The following is a 17,166-nucleotide window of genomic DNA, read 5'->3' as shown; positions in this document are numbered from 1 at the left end:
TATGAGACTAAGTCTGTCAGTACGTATGCTTGCTTGCAGGTGATTTCTTCCATGATCCCCAATGACGACTTCGGAGGCTTTGAGCCACTGAGGGAGCAGGTAAAGACCGATAAATGATCCGACATTCTAAAACCGTTCACATTCTGTATCGATCACAACCGTGTGTTGTCTAATTCTCTGCTCTGACCTCTCCATAGAAACCTGGATTCTATGAGCCCAAGGTGGAAGGAGCTGAGTGAGTAACGGCACTCTTGTGAAATCAATAAAAAACACATCTGTCTTACACACTACCGTATATTTGTATGTCATAAATGAATTGAAAATGGAGGACCCTTACTGTATGTTCCAGTTCAAGTTTGTTTATTATTTGTCAGAACAAATTACAGAATACTTTATAATGAAATGCTTGTTTCTGTATGGGCCCCTGAGAGCGTGCTACAGTAAAAATAAAGTAAGTAAAACAAATGAAGAAGTAAAAAGTAGGTAAAGTCAATATACATAATATACAATATACAATACAGAGTAAAATTAGTAACAGTGAGGTAGAATGCAGAGGTACAAAACTTGGGGTAGGGTGCAAATGAGGTATGAATGTGGTGCAAATCTCTTTAATAATAGATAAATATAAAGTGTGTTAACACATTGAGTGCCACGCCCCTTCCAGGAAGTGACCTGGCCTTGCCGTCTATTAACCCCATGTAAACGTAGTTGTAATTTGTAGAGCTAAACCTATATTTTATAGTATAGCTATGGATCTAATAACGCCGTCGAGTCTCAGTGAGTTGCTTCCAGTCAACGTGCAAAAAAACTGATTATTTTTTCATCTGTACATTTCCGTTTTGAATATGAATATAGTTTGGTTGCTTCTGAGTAATTCCAGGGAAAAGACGCGAAAACAGCGTTTTTGTGTAATTCAATAAACACGTTGTAATTTTTCGCCTGATTATTGGATCTTCCTGAAATCAACGCTAGATCATCATTATTATCCATTAGTATGCAGTGTGGTTTAGACCGGCGCGCCCCCCCCCCCCTCCTGCAACACAACGGCAGACAGCCACACACATAAAACACAGATAGCTTCAATCGCGGTAGAAATAAATATCAGATCAGCGCAAGCTTTCATATATAGTGTCCTTACCTAGTATCCGATGTAATGCAAAAAAAAGAATCCAATTATCTGATCGCCATTCCAGTTATCCACAGCGATCCTGTCTCCGACGTTGTTGGGCATTGCACTTCAACGAGCGGGCGGGGTCAGTAGTCCAAACCATCCCTACAAGCGTGTGTTTTGCCGGAGTGTTTAGGACACGCCCACACGCCACAGCTCGGTAGAGAAAATAAACTAAACCGTTTCTAACGGGGTGCAATAATGGCCGAAGGCGCTAGAGGGCGGTATAAGACCGTCTGCCAGCTCAGACACACTCAGAACAGTATGCACAAGGTGCCCCACTGAATTATGAATGGCAATAGCGATTAAAATAAATACAGTGAGAAAAACGTAGATCTACGTTTCCGGCACTCAACGATTGGGCGACAGAAACGTAGGCCTACGTTTTCGGCAACCAAATGGTTAAAGTGTCTAAAGTGAGTAAAGTGAGTGGTAAGGTGAGTGTTTGTTTAAAGTGAGTGTGTACATGTGGATGTGTGTTCAGTGTGTGTGTAGATGACGGGTTGTTACATAGTGTCATGTAAACGAGACAAAAGTATTTTTCTGGTCTTCATCCTCTTAGCAGTTGTTTGTATTGAGCCGTACTGTATTGTACCCATTCTGCAATCTGTTAATAAAGTTTTCAATCAATCAATCACTCAAACCATGCATGGTGACATCTACAGAATTGCTGATGTCATTGTGAGTTTGTCAAATAGAGTTGGACAATGTTCCACTGTCAAACAAGGACACCCTTGTGCCCAAGGAGGAAGCACACTACCCGGTGCTAGCTTTACTCGTATTATTTCCCTTAACATATTGAATACATAATATTATATTATTGTTCCCCCCGTTTTTTTGGTCTCTTTTATAAATAGATAATATAAATAATTGCAGGTCCAATCACTTTTTACACCCATGCCTGTAGCTATAGTTAAAGAAATATGTCAGGTGGGCAGTTGGCTGGCAGAAACAGTATAGCTACTCTGAAGCCCAAATACAAAAACAAACCACACAATTTCACTACATTAAACAAGTCAAAGCCAAATACACAATCAAATTCAATTAATCTACAGCATTCCCGTTAGTCCGTCTAATTAATAATAAAATCAAAGATCCATCTGTAAACACACATTACACATCAGTTTTAAACACTCATCCTATCCTTCCTCGCTTCTAGGCGGTTGTGTGTTCTATGTGATCTGGGAGTGGTGGAGGATGAATATCATTTTGTTTTTTATTGCCCTTTGTACACCGATTTGAGGAGGGTTTTATTTGAGAAAATTCTAATTGTAAATCCAGATTTGTTTTGGCAGTCTGAGAGTTGTATGTTGAGTTTGTTTTTTTGTGGAGGACATCTTCAGTTTTGCAGGATTTTTGGAGAAAGCATGGCACTTGAGACAAAACACACTATATCCTATATAATTGTATATGAATTCCTCTTGTTTCTTTGTTTACATACATTGCTTACAGCTTGTGTTATATTACGTCTTATTGTATTTTCTTTTTCTTGTGGCCATCTTGGTCTATATGTCATAATTTGTCAAGTAATTTGTCAAGTATACTATTATTATATACTTATTGTTATGTGTCTTGTAAGCCCATATGGGCTGGGCATACACCTGTATGTAAGACACAAAAATAAAAAATAAATCAATCAATCAATCTAGGAGAATCCCATAGAGGCAGACGCCAGTCACTTTTTCAAAGCGGTCTTAAAGCCTCTTTCCGTAGCTAGTGCTTTGCAAGAGGTGGGTAATTGGTTCCATAGAACTCCTGCCGTATACAAAAATGAGTTTTTGCCCCATAGAACTCTTGAACCTGTGTGGAATTATATCCCTCTGTCTGGCTGCCTCTCGTGGAGTGATGGAATGTTTTCCTCTCTCTCTGTGTGTGTGTGGGCGGGACCTATTTGCGCCCTGTCTCTATAGAGACGGCTCTGTGTAGGAGTGTCGTCCGTGATATGACATGATGACATCAATGACTGTGTTTCCTCCTCTGTTCGTCTCGTCAGAGATACTCGTTACATGCGGATGCGTGTCCCTTACATGGGGCGGGGCCCCGGTCAGCTGACTGTCCCCGGGGGGGCCATGGTGTACGTGTTCGACGAGGTGGACAGAGACGGGATGGTGACCGTCATATACGACGGACAGGTGAGGACGAGGAGGAGGAACAAGCAAATATCTGAGACAGGCATTTTTTTTTCTTTTTCTTCTCTTGTAGCAATTTCACCGTCTTGATTTGTCTTTTCAGAGAGGTCTTCTGCCCATGACCCTGCTGGACCCGGCTGATGTCAAGACGTCCAAGGGCAAGAGGAAGGAGAATGTAATAATATTCTTGATGTTTAACCCTTTCACGACCACACTACAGAAGGTTAACCTAGTAGGTAGTTTACGTTTGTTTATTAGGATCCCCATTAGTAATCATCGACGTGTTGACTATTCTTCCTGGGGTCCTCACAGATATACACATACAGATATGAAACAATCAGTATAAATCAGTCATATATCACATACATAATCAATAAAAACCTTTAAAACAAAAACAAAGTAAACGGAAGACGTTTGGAATAACATGGCTGCAGCTACACTCATGCATATGACATATATTGATTTCCTTTCCGGATTATTATGGCTACTTTAAGAGTGGTAGTGAAAGGGTTAACCTTCTGTAGTGTGGTTGTGAAAGGGTTCACCATTTTGTCGTGTGGCAGTGAAAGGGTTAACCTTCTGTATTGTCACGGTGAAAGGGTTAACCTTCTGTAGTGTGGTTGTGAAAGGGTTAACCATTTTGTCGTGTGGCAGTGAAAGGGTTAACCTTCTGTATTGTCACGGTGAAAGGGTTAACCATTTGGTAGTGTGGTAGTGAAAGGGTTAATGCACTTTCATTGTGTTGTGTGACAGAGATAAGTCCTGGTTGTGCTGAGGCCACCTATAAACAAGGAAACAGCTTGAGGTTTTAATCAGGGCTATAGGGAGGTGTAGTCTGACGTTTGGGCCGCCCGCGAGGTCCACCCGTATAGGGAGGTGTAGTCTGACGTTTGGGCCGCCCGCGAGGTCCACCCGTATAGGGAGGTGTAGTCTGACGTTTGGACCGCCCGCGAGGTCCACCCGTATAGTGAGGTGTAGTCTGACGTTTGGACCGCCCGCGAGGTCCACCCGTATAGGGAGGTGTAGTCTGACGTTTGGACCGCCCGCGAGGTCCACCCGTATAGGGAGGTGTAGTCTGACGTTTGGGCCGCTCGCGAGGTCCACCCGTATAGGGAGGTGTAGTCTGACGTTTGGACCGCCCGCGAGGTCCACCCGTATAGGGAGGTGTAGTCTGACGTTTGGACCGCCCGCGAGGTCCACCCGTATAAGGAGGTGTAGTCTGACGTTTGGACCGCCCGCGAGGTCCACCCGTATAGGGAGGTGTAGTCTGACGTTTGGACCGCCCGCGAGGTCCACCCGTATAGTGAGGTGTAGTCTGACGTTTGGGCCGCTCGCGAGGTCCACCCGTATAGGGAGGTGTAGTCTGACGTTTGGGCCGCCCACGAGGTCCACCCGTATAGTGAGGTGTAGTCTGACGTTTGGGCCGCTCGCGAGGTCCACCCGTATAGGGAGGTGTAGTCTGACGTTTAGGCCGCCCGCGAGGTCCACCCGTATAGTGAGGTGTAGTCTGACGTTTGGACCGCCCGCGAGGTCCACCCGTATAGGGAGGTGTAGTCTGACGTTTGGGCCGCTCGCGAGGTCCACCCGTATAGGGAGGTGTAGTCTGACGTTTGGGCCGCGCGCGAGGTCCACCCGTATAGGGAGGTGTAGTCTGACGTTTGGACCGCCCGCGAGGTCCACCCGTATAGTGAGGTGTAGTCTGACGTTTGGACCGCCCACGAGGTCCACTCGTATAGGGAGGTGTAGTCTGACGTTTGGGCCGCCCGCGAGGTCCACCCGTATAGGGAGGTGTAGTCTGACGTTTGGACCGCCCGCGAGGTCCACCCGTATAAGGAGGTGTAGTCTGACGTTTGGGCCGCCCGCGAGGTCCACCCGTATAGGGAGGTGTAGTCTGACGTTTGGGCCGCTCGCGAGGTCCACCCGTATAAGGAGGTGTAGTCTGACGTTTGGGCCGCCCGCGAGGTCCACCCGTATAAGGAGGTGTAGTCTGACGTTTGGACCGCCCGCGAGGTCCACCCGTATAGGGAGGTGTAGTCTGACGTTTGGACCGCCCGCGAGGTCCACCCGTATAAGGAGGTGTAGTCTGACGTTTGGGCCGCCCGCGAGGTCCACCCGTATAGGGAGGTGTAGTCTGACGTTTGGACCGCCCGCGAGGTCCACCCGTATAGGGAGGTGTAGTCTGACGTTTGGGCCGCCCGCGAGGTCCACCCGTATAGGGAGGTGTAGTCTGACGTTTGGGCCGCCCGCGAGGTCCACTCGTATAGGGAGGTGTAGTCTGACGTTTGGGCCGCCCGCGAGGTCCACTCGTATAGGGAGGTGTAGTCTGACGTTTGGGCCGCCCGCGAGGTCCACTCGTATAGGGAGTTATCACTGGGAAAATGGATCATCGGCTATTGTAACAATTCTGCCTCATGAATATTGGAAAGCTTTCCATTTTTGCACAACATCACTAACATTATTGTTTTTTTTGTTTGATCCACTTTTTCTCCCCATTTTCTATTTTTCTCCCATCCCAATTTCGTATATATCCAATTCTTCCCTCCCCTGTCTTGAACGTTGCTTGCATTTTTGGTTGAATTAAAAAAAAGTTACGATTAATTGCGAATATTTTCATGTTGAGCTATAGATTGTGGATGAATACGCACAGAAAGGTACACCGTGCCAATGTTCATGCTTTATCTGTTTTAAACGAGACGATTTAGAAATGGGCCATGGGCAAATACGTTGCAATTTTGCGAGGTGGACCGGCCGGAAACAGCAGTGACGTAACCACCACACCTCCCTATTCCCTGATTTCCCAGTTTTAGACCTGCTCCGAGAAGAGTTTTATCTCTATATCGTTCTCCAGATACTTGGTAGGAAAACAGTTGGGGTGGAAAAAGTTGCTTTGCAGAATTTTTTTTTTTTTTAGGAAAGTTTTAAAAGCTTTTAAAAGATTGTTTAGTTCTCTCGGATGCCAGATTGCCTTAGGCTGTATCACAACGATAATAACACGAAACCCTTCAAATGTTTTACCGTCGAGAAGAATTGCTCGGAGAGGAGTTCCCTTGACTACCGTGTGTTTGCATCCCCTAGAGGGTTCCCTCTGGAATCCCCCTCCCACCAGGCCTCAAGCCTCCCGCTCGCCCACAGACCCAGCCCAGCCCCCCAGCCCCACCTCAGGGTAAGCTCACAGCATGATGGCCCCACAAGGCCCGGGGGAAAGTGCTAATATGCAACTCCAGTGCTGCTAACTGAATCACAAGGACTGTGTGCGTTGTGGTAGATTATGCATAATTTACTCAGTCAAATGGATCCGGTTAATACGATTTATTAACTCGGAGATCAAATACATACAGGATAGTGGAGAGAATGGCTAGAAGGCTCTCCTCCAGATTACTAGCTAGGATACCAGGGAGAAGAGGAGGAATGGAGGAGAGAACCACCCCTTTATAGTCAGGAGGGAGGAGGGGGAACCCCATAAAATGGGTCAACTGCTATGGCTATAATTGTAGTATGAAAGGCCAATGGTAGGAAGTATGCTATCAGGCTGCTGTGTTTTCTCTCCAGTGCGATTTGACGCAGATGTCCCACCTCCCTCCTACGCCACTTCCACCTGGCAGAACCAGCCGGACCTGGAGCCACCCATGTACCAGTGCACCACAGACACGGGCAGCACCACAGACATGGGCAGCACCACAGACACGGGCAGCACCACAGACACGGGCAGCGCTGCTGAGCAGGTACCTTGCCACAAAGCCACATCTATCTCCTTTATCCCTTTCACTACCACACTACAGAAGGTTAACCCTTTCACTACCACACTACAGACGGTTAACCGTCTGTAGTGTGGTCGTGAAAGGGTTAACCCATTGTCGTGTGGCAGTGAAAGGGTTAACCTGCTGTATTGTCGCAGTGAAAGGGTTAACCCCCCCCCCCCCCATCTCCTAAAAATAGGTACATCGTGTGGACTTCCGGATGAAATGCTTTCCGCGGCTTGTGTTTAAGGAGAAGTGCTGATGTGTCCTGATTAAGTCACATCACTAAAGCCCAAAGGGAGGCAGAAGAGTTATTCAGTAGTCGGATATAAATACTCGCCGGACTATTTTTGAGACTGGCTTTCTTGTGCCACAGCGTGTGTCGGAGTGACCTGAATTATCTTCGGAGGGAAAAGAAATCTCTCTGATCTATACGGAAAAAAACAAATGTACTGATCTCCTTGTCTTTGTGACGTGTGCCTGCTGTCTGTGTCTCGTCTGACGAGATTCATTAGAGAAGGTCTGAGTGACGGGATGGAAGAGCGTTCTCTCTGTTACAGCCCAGTAATCATGGCAACAGGCTGCTCTCTAAGACGACATCACGCTACTCAGAGGAGTTCCTTGTTGTTCCGACGTCAACCAGAGACAGGCAGGATTGTTGTCGTAATCTTTAACTGTAATTTGTGTTTTCAGACAGGTAAAATACTAGGGATGTCCGATATTGGCATAGAAATGTGATATCAGAAAATATCTATCGGTTTTCAAAAAAAAATATATATATATATATATATATTCTTTTTTTCTCCATTTATTTAACCTTTATTTACCCAGGCAAGCAAGTAAGAAGTAAGAACAAATTATTATTTTATTTATTGTCAAAGTATGCATAATGTTGTGTTAATTACACGACGATTACAAGAGATGGAATTATTCAGTTTTGGGGGGGGGGGGGGGGGGGGGGGGGGGGTATATATCGGTATCGGTTGATATCGGTATCGGAAATTAAGAGTTGGACTATATCGGTATATCGGTATCGGTAAAAAAGCCAACATCGAGCATCCCTATAAAATACTATATATACTGTATGACCCACATAGTTTAGTTTACTTTAGATTATTTGACAATTGTTAAAATACATTACATGTTACAACAAATCATGCATCCTAAAATGATCAAGGATAGCACAAAAAAGTCACAGACTTATTTCCATTGTGGTCCTTGGTCTCAGCAGCACATAGTATTTACATAAACATGTATTACACATATTATCATCAGCCTACAGTATATTGCAAAAAATATATATACAATTAAAAAGTAAAATACAACATTATTAATAAAATATGTACAAAATGTACAGACACTCCTGAGTTACTCTGGGACATTTTCTAGGAGCCATCTCCTAACGTTCACCTTGAAACTACACAGGTTCAGGCCCTGTCTGAGGGTCAAAGGCAACTCACTCCACTCCTGTGCTCCTGTGTGAGAATATGACCACTGTCTCAGTAAACATTACTGAATTACAGAGCACAGTTCAGGGTTGGCACAAGGTTTTTTAACAAGGTGCTTAAAAAGTGCTTGAAATTCAAATCAACCATTCACATTGAAAGTTTTGTTCATCCATGATAAAAAAAACTTTTTTATCTCAAGTGTAACTAACTAACCGATATTTTCCAATATCACATTTTAATGCCAATATCGGCCGATAATATCGGTAGGCCGATAATATCGGACATCCCTAGTTTTAAGCCATACATATTGGATCAGATTTTTTTTTTCAATAAGAAAACTGCATTTAAAAGTGAATTGTATCCTTTTAAAATGAAAAAGTGCTTGGGAAAAGTACTTGAAAGTCCTTGAATTTCATTTAGCAATGTCTGTGGGAACCCTGACAGTTGTGTTTCTCGTGCCCCCCCCCCCCCCCCCCCCAGCAGGGAGACGCAGCCCAGGGGACCCAGGCCGACTCCGTGGTCGTGAAGGTCCACTTCAGATACACCGTGTCGCTGAGCGTCCCACTGGACACACCGCACCACCACCTGCAGGAGAGGATCGCACACAAACTGGGCCAGCCGGCCGCTCACCTGCGCCTCAGGTAGGTCCCTGCTGCGGAACGAGACGGCCCACTTCTGTCATCTTCTGGTCCAACAAGTACTGCTGGAATTTAAATAATATGCCCCTCCCCCCTTTACTTTAACCTCTGGGTCTACTGACACACATACACACACACACACACACTCCCTCTCTCTCTCTCTCTCTCTCTCTCTCTCTCTCTCTCTCTCTCTCTCTCTCTGTCATATTTCTTTCTTACACTCTTTCTTCACTCCCCCCCACACTCACTCTCTCTCCCTCTCCCTCTACCTCTCTCTCTCTCTCTCTCTCTCTCTCTCTCTCTCTCTCTCTCTCTCTCTCTCTCTCTCTCTCTCTCTCTGCCTCTCTCTGCCATATTTCTCTTTCTTACACCCTCTCCTCCCATCTCAGACACAGGCAGCATGGCTCCCAAGTACTGAGGCCTCTGGAGGAGCAGGGGGGGGAACTGCGGCCCCTGCTGGACGTGACCGAAGCGGGCAGAGCCACACTGTGGTGCCAGGTACACACACACACACACACACACACACACACACACACACACACAAGCTAGAGTTAAAACTCAAAATGCATATTGTCGGTATCATGGTCCACCATGAATGCATGAAAGGGGGGGGCGGGGGACGTCGTATCTGATTATTGATTACCAATAACGGCATTAGCCTCAGTAGCCTCATTCGCTGACCGGGTGGATGGCTATGAGAACAAGGCCCGATCAGGCTGAAATTGACGTCAAATCGCTCTTACCTATGGCCGGTTGGACTGCAAAAAGGATTTCCCAGTTATCGATCGCCATCTGGTAGATCCATATGTCCATTGGCTTATGCTATATTCCTTTACTGCACACTGAATTCAGCGTCCCAAAAACTATTCTAGGCAATCGGCTACACGCATAGCTTTAGGCTAAAAGTCCATTCATAATAAAAAATTTAAAACACCGGTCTGTAACAGGGAACACTGCATTATCGAGACAGCGCCTCTACGAGGATCTGGCCGGTTATGCACTTTTCCGAATTCCAAGAGTAGGGTAAATCTGCAGTGCCGCTCAATGACATTGAGTAGGATATTACAATGGAATAAAAGCCAAAACAACCTTGCCACGTATATATACGTGGTTGGCCCTTTAACTCTTTCAGTGCCAGCAGGGGGGCGCACAATTTAGTGCTTGAATGCCCACCATCCACTTCAATCTTAGCGTTAATATCGCCTAATCTATGTTTAAAATTATGGCTATGTGTCTAATCTGCCCGTCGCTTATCAATGACTCATTTTCCAGTCAACATTGTCGAAGCGGATTGTTTTTTTATTGGTTCATTTCCGTTCGATAGCATCTTGAAAAGCCCTCGTTTTCAAGGAAAATAAAAAGATTCCATAATAAATGGAATATTCTAGAATACACAAAAACGTTCTAATTTTTTCGCCTATTTATGAATCGTTTTCAAATAAACGCTAGATTATCGATAGTATATGTGTACGTATGCACGCTATATAGGCGATCTGATATCTGATCATATATATTTCCTGATCGCTCGCACAGCCAAACAGCCACATCACACATAGGGGAAAAGCTTATATCTCTGTGAAAACAGGTCTGATTATCCTAAGACTGGTCAAATAGATTCCTTACCTGAGATCATATGTTATCCAAAAAGATTATTCCAATTCCTGATCGCCATTCCAAAAATCGATCGCTTTTATTGATCCAACGCTACATACTGTAAACACATATTACACGCTGTTCTGATGGTCCACAATGACTGGGATCATCTCTGGTTACATGCGTGAGAAGTAAAATGTGGATTCCGGATTTTTCTTTTCTCATCCATTTTCATTGAGTCCATTCCAAAAGGGTGCATTACCATCTGGGAGACAATAGGGGGAGCTTTTTTCACATCTGATCTCCTGATGGGGCTGGTTTCCCAACGGTAGACTCGGTTGATGAAATATGAATTCAGATCGCTAATAAAAAAAATGTCACACTAATTGTCGTGGTGGGCATTCAGGGGGCGGGCTGATAACACGTGTTATGTTATTTTGGGCATTCAAAGTGTTAAGCATGGCAACGAAACACGTATATATATATGTGGTTGGCCCAGAATGTGAAAGGTAATGAGTACTACCGGTATATACAAATATTCAGTTGTGTTTTTTAAAGTGACCTTTTTTGTAGTGTGTTTGTGTGTGAGAGAGTGCAAGTGAGGATGTGTGGTGTGTGTGTGTGTGTGTGTGTGTGTGTGTGTGTGTGTGTGTGTGTGTGTGTGTGCTTGTGTGTGGAGGCGAGTCGGACTGACTGTTCAAAGTATGTAAACGACTGAATGAAAAGCCACTAATCGCCCGCTCCCCCGACGTGTCCCTGGTCTCAGACCGAGGACCCCCTGGCCAACAGGACCATCCTCTACCAGATGGTGGCGCTGTACGACTACGCATGCGAGGGCCCGGAGGACCTGGAGTTCAGTGAGGGAGACACCATCGACATCCTGGGCGAAGGTGAGGGGGGGAGGGGGGGGGGGGGGACCCCTTGCACCCTGGATCGTTTTGTTAGTTTGAAAAATAGCAATGCTTTTTGTCTCTTGTCGAGTGAATCTGATTGAAAATGACCTCATGCTCTTTCTCTTTCTGTCTTTACGTCTCTCTCTCCCCTCCTCCCTCCATCTCTCTCTCCCCTCCTCCCTCCATCTCTCTCTCCCCTCCTCCCTCCATTTCTCTCTCCCCTCCTCCCTCCATCTCTCTCCCCTCCTCCCTCCACCTCTCTCCTCTCCTCCCTCCATCTCTCTCTCCTCTCCATCTCTCTCCCCTCCTCCCTCCATCTCTCTCTCCTCTCCATCTCTCTCTCCCCTCCTCCCTCCACCTCTCTCTCTCCTCTCTACCTCTCTCTCCCCTCCTCCCTCCACCTCTCTCCCCTCCTCCCTCCACCTCTCTCTCCCCGCCTCCCTCCACCTCTCTCTCTCCTCTCCACCTCTCTCTCCCCTCCTCCCTCCATCTCTCTCCCCTCCTCCCTCCACCTCTCTCTCCCCGCCTCCCTCCACCTCTCTCTCTCCTCTCCACCTCTCTTTCCCCTCCTCCCTCCATCTCTCTCCCCTCCTCCTCCCTCCACCTCTCTCTCTCTCCTCTCCACCTCTCTCTCTCTCCTCTCCACCTCTCTCTCCCCTCCTCCCTCCACCTCTCTCTCATCAGTGAACGAGGAGTGGCTTGAGGGACACTGTTCCGGCTACATAGGTATCTTCCCCAGCTGCTTTGCCTACAGAGAGAACAACCCCCCTGCTCAGGGCATTACGCTGTGAAGAAACCAGACCTGTGTTACTGTGATGAAGAAAAACTAAAAAACATAATAACTTATAAATATCTTTGAATGAGTCTGAATCTTTTTAACCTATAATGATAATAACGTATTTTGACAGCGCTGTTCTTTTTTTGTCTTATGTGAGATCATTACTTTTTTCTTATATTAAATATTTTTCTGTTGTGTGCCAACCAACATAGAACCTATTGTAAGTCTGTGGCGAGTTGAATCCATGCTTTTGCTGTCAAAATGTCATTACGTGGAACGGTGGCGTATATATATATATATATATATATTGCCTCTCTTGCTGGTGAACTTTCTGTATTTATTTTGTCACCAGAGGGTTCATTGAGTTCGCTCATGAACACTGACTATTCCCATTCATTCTGAACGGATGAGAGTGAAGAGCGAAGAGAGATGCAGTAGCCCCCCCCCCCCCCCCTGCTGGGCCAGTGTTTTAAAACAACTTCACAATTTCAACTTCTCCCGTCAACCGCTGTGAAAGTGTTCACATTGCATTATGTATTTCTATTCCTTTTCTGTTCTTTAATGAAGGAAGAAGTGGGCAGAATGGATCTTCACTGTTTTGTGTGTTTTTTCTTGTGTGTTGCTTTTGCTTATAATAATAATAACTTTATTTATATAGCACCTTTCATACATGGATTGCAGCTCAAAGTGCTTCACAGCAAATAGCATGACATGAACATAGGCATAACATCAGCACACAGTTGACAGAATAAAAGCAAAGTAGAAAGTGCACACATAAGAATAGGTATAAAAGACAATAAAAGTAGTGCAATGTAGAAAGTGCAGACATAATAATAGGTATAAAAGACAATAAAAGTAGTGCAATGTAGAAAGTGCAGACAAGAATAGGCCTAAAATAAGTACAACGAGTACAGTGTTGCTCGGAAGCATGTGAGCAACACTGTACTTTTAAAATAAGTACAATAAGTAGTGTTGTGAGCCCCCCTCCCCCAGAAAGCATGTGAACAGCCAGTCCTCCAAACACCCCACACATCATAGGGCAGGGCTATTCAACTAAATTGTTCAGGGGGCCACATTGTCAGAAACCCAAGGGGCCAGGGGCCGGACTGCCACGGCGCCTCCCCGTGCTATGAATATATGTACACTTGACACAACACGCAACCACATTTTCACAACTTTTATTTAACTACATTGCAAAAGTAGTATACTTTTCAAAAAAAGTGCTTCATTTATGTGCCACATCTGCAACATCTCCTGCAAAAAGTGCTTCATTTATGACTGTGCAACAACTGCAACATCTCCTCTTCAACATTTCAATATAAAAATAAAATAAAAAACAAACAAGTGCATGATGTGCATCTGAACATTCTAACATCAACACTTGAACAAAAAAACACATTTATAGTGCAGCTGAGCTTATGAAAAAGTGCTTCATGTCTGTGCAACAACAGCAAATCACAGCATCTTATTAGCACTTATTGTCCACTCTTAACTCTCAAACATCAGGGGGGGGGGGGGGGGCAGACAGGCCTAGCCTACATACACACATCTAATGAGAGCGATTGCACTTCTTTGACTGGGCAATGGCAGAGAAAGAGGGTTCATAGGAAGTGAGGGCTACCCGCAAACAGTGATGCAAATGCTCATTTGTCAAGGAGGCACGGTTGCTTGTTTTAATGGCATTCATGTGAGAGAAACTGGATTCACAGGTGTATGTTGAGCCAAACATTGTTAGCACAGATATTGCCAGCGTTTTTATTTTGGGGAATGTCTTGACATGAATACACTTTATCCAAAATGTTGTGGTGGATTCATTCTCAAGTGCCTGCTTCAGAGCAGATGATGCTTGCATGTCAATTATTTCAAGTTGCAGGAGACCTTCATCAATGTGAAGTGATGCAAGGAACTCTTGTCCTTTTGTGGAAATAGCAGCTACATTAGCAAATGGATTGCTCACAAAATGCATCAATTCTCTGGACATTCATCAAATCGACTTGCAAAGTTTTCCCTCAATTTATCAATGAAATCTGTCATTAATTGAGTGACTTTTGGCTCAATTGTGCGTGTTAACGTTGACATGAAAAGAAAAAAGTTAAAAAAAAAACGTTATTTTTATTTTTGTATTATCATGTAATCTTTGGCGGGCCGGTCAGAATCATCCCGCGGGCCGGATCTGGCCCGCGGGCCGCCAGTTGAATAGCCCTGTATAGGGGAACAACTGTGAACATGAGCTACTCTCTCATAAACTCATAAATTCTCTCATAAACCAGAGAAGTCGGACTCAAACTTGTGATGTCATCAGGTAAAGTCTGGAGCAGCTCCATAGACAATGAATGGGAGACTGATTTTATGGACCCACAGAATGTTTGTTTGAGTTTTTATACTCAAATGAGCTTTATTCTATGGTAGTGTTTTCACTTCTGAAACAGAAAATATATCCATATACACAGAACATCCCCCTGGGTGAAAGTGGGTATCAAACAAGAGGGAAGACTGTCAATGTTTTAAACTGGATACCAAACGGAAGACTTTGAACTGTTAAACTAATCCACAAGTATTTTATTGCACTGTAAAAAAGAAAACTGATTTTATAGTATGTCTGCACTTTGTGCTCATTTCATCATGTATGTATTTTCTATTCTACTAAAACTGAATCAAACCATAGACAAGGTGGCCTGTTGGGATGTTAGATCCTAATGTGAAAAACGTCTACGCTCCACTATGCTGGGTGCATACTATGACCTTATCATGTTTTTTTTTAACAGATTACAGAAATTCAAGAAGCCTATTGGAATGTGAGGTTCTGATATGATTTGATTAATATATCTGCATTATTTGATCCCACTTTATGCTTTGCTCTTGCTGCTTGTTTTACACAGATGTTATGTCTTATTTCTTACTGATGTAAAGCACTTTGGACTGCAATCCCGGGCCCTGTTAATTGATTGATTGAAAACTTTATTAACAGATTGCAGAATGGGTACAGTACAGCTCAATATATACAATTGTTAAGGGGATGCAGACCAGAGAAAGACTTTCGTCTTGTTTACATCAGGGTCCCCCATTTTCAATTCATCATAACATATATGACATACACGACATACAGATAGACAGTACTGCTACATCTATACATTTATGACATACCAGATTTGCAAATACAGTACTGTTTGTGATACAAAAAGAGTCCAGAAAAGAGTATATACATTTGATATAGAAACTGTACATTGGAGGAGGTTGGGTAGGTGGGGGGGGGGGGGGACACTGTACAACTGTACAAGCAAAACTGTACATTGGAATATTGACGAAACCATACTTGGAGGGGGTTGGGTTAGGACATTTACAGGGGCCAGTTTCAAATTGCAGTCTCCCGTAGGTGCTCTTTAAGAGCAGTTTTGAATGTGGGTAGGGAAGTATTTTGACATGTACATGGGTACCTTGGTCGTGTAGTGTATCTTGTAGACCAGGCCCATTGCAAGTTGCTATACTCTGTCGTCTACTCTAAGCCATCCTAGGTTGTCAAAGTGGGCAGGGGTGAGGTGGGTTCTAGGAGTCAGGTCAAGTAGTAGTCTGACCAGTTTGTTTTGAGATGTTTGTAATTTTGTTTTTAGCGCCTTTGAGGTGTTTTGGTACCATGAGGTGCAAGCATAGTCGTAGTACCCTTGAATGAGTGCTCCTGCCAGAGTCTTCAGGGTATTCTTGTTTACCAGAGAGAGGAGATCCGATACAAGAATCGAGTTTGTTGGTTGACTTTTTTTATTACATTGGATGCCATTTTGTCACAGGAAAGATTTGCCTCTAGGATGGAACATGGGTATATAATTTCATCTTTCCTTGTGACAATATTGTCACCCACTGTAACTGAGAAGCCGTCTGTCTTGCTGAGTTTGTTATTTGATCCGAAGAGAATGGACTCTGTTTTGCCCATGTGTAATGATAGTTTGTTATCAGCGAGCCATATGCAGATTTTGCCGAGTTCAGAGCTGAGGGTTTTTTCAACCTGCAACTTGTTCTTGTCAGAGACCAGCAGGGCTGAGTCGTCCGCAAACAGGAACAAGTTGCAGTCACAAGCTGACGACCTGTCATGCTGTATGAAAGGTGCTATACAAATAAAGTTATTATTATTACGATCTTACCCAATTCATTGTCTACAGAGCAGCTCCAACCGTTATACTTGTGATGTACATCACAAGTATGAGATTCAGCACTATCTGTTTTTTGGATTAGGGAGAGAGTTGTTTGTTCTCACTAATATATTTGGACTGTCTTAGATGTAGTTCCCCTTTAAGTCGTAATAACTTCAAATGTCCATCAAATCTGCCCCCTCCATCGAGTCTTTTAAATCTAAACTCGAAACCCATCTATACTCCCTGGCCTTCCCTGACTCACTCTGACTCTTGCCTTGCTTGTTGACGTGTTGTTTTGTTTCTTTGTCTGTCCGTTGGTTGTTTATATTTTCTGTTTATTCTATACTTTAGCACTTTCCTTTGGTTTTAGCTATGCGACTTACTGTGAAGCACTTTGGTTGACAAGTGTCATGTCTAAATGTGCTATACAAATAAATTTGATTGATTGATTGATTGATTGATTGATAACCCCATATTAAACTGTCAGTGACATTAATAAGGTTGGATCCAGCAGTTATACCCATTCTATAATTAAATTAGGCTGGCTCCATGCCTCCCAACATGAAAAAAGCAATAGCATTTTAGGGACTACCTGTTAAGCTGTAGAGCCCTATTTTCTGAAATTCCGCCTAAAGGTACATGCCTACCTTGAACTTGA

The 17,166-nt window shown here is 44.3% G+C and overlaps 1 protein-coding gene across 1 annotated transcript in view; it reads left to right on the top strand.

Annotated features, from left to right (window-relative positions):
- Positions 1 to 12,971, top strand: part of noxa1 (NADPH oxidase activator 1) — a 51,567-nt gene extending 38,596 nt beyond the window's left edge. The window contains exons 7-16 of the mRNA XM_084338189.1: positions 40 to 99; positions 198 to 235; positions 3,162 to 3,300; positions 3,401 to 3,472; positions 6,373 to 6,460; positions 6,847 to 7,019; positions 8,963 to 9,123; positions 9,510 to 9,618; positions 11,480 to 11,603; positions 12,291 to 12,971. Coding sequence (XP_084194315.1) covers positions 40 to 99; positions 198 to 235; positions 3,162 to 3,300; positions 3,401 to 3,472; positions 6,373 to 6,460; positions 6,847 to 7,019; positions 8,963 to 9,123; positions 9,510 to 9,618; positions 11,480 to 11,603; positions 12,291 to 12,397 — 1,071 coding nt within the window. The 3' untranslated portion in view covers positions 12,398 to 12,971. The remainder of the gene's footprint in view (positions 1 to 39; positions 100 to 197; positions 236 to 3,161; positions 3,301 to 3,400; positions 3,473 to 6,372; positions 6,461 to 6,846; positions 7,020 to 8,962; positions 9,124 to 9,509; positions 9,619 to 11,479; positions 11,604 to 12,290) is intronic.
- Positions 12,972 to 17,166: the final 4,195 nt, after the last annotated feature.

The sequence above is a fragment of the Notolepis coatsorum genome (genome assembly GCF_963971535.1).
Source record: "Notolepis coatsorum genome assembly, chromosome: 2".
NCBI lineage: Eukaryota > Metazoa > Chordata > Actinopteri > Aulopiformes > Paralepididae > Notolepis > Notolepis coatsorum.
Note: the sequence above shows the minus strand (reverse complement) of the source record. Positions and strands in the feature narration are given on the sequence as shown.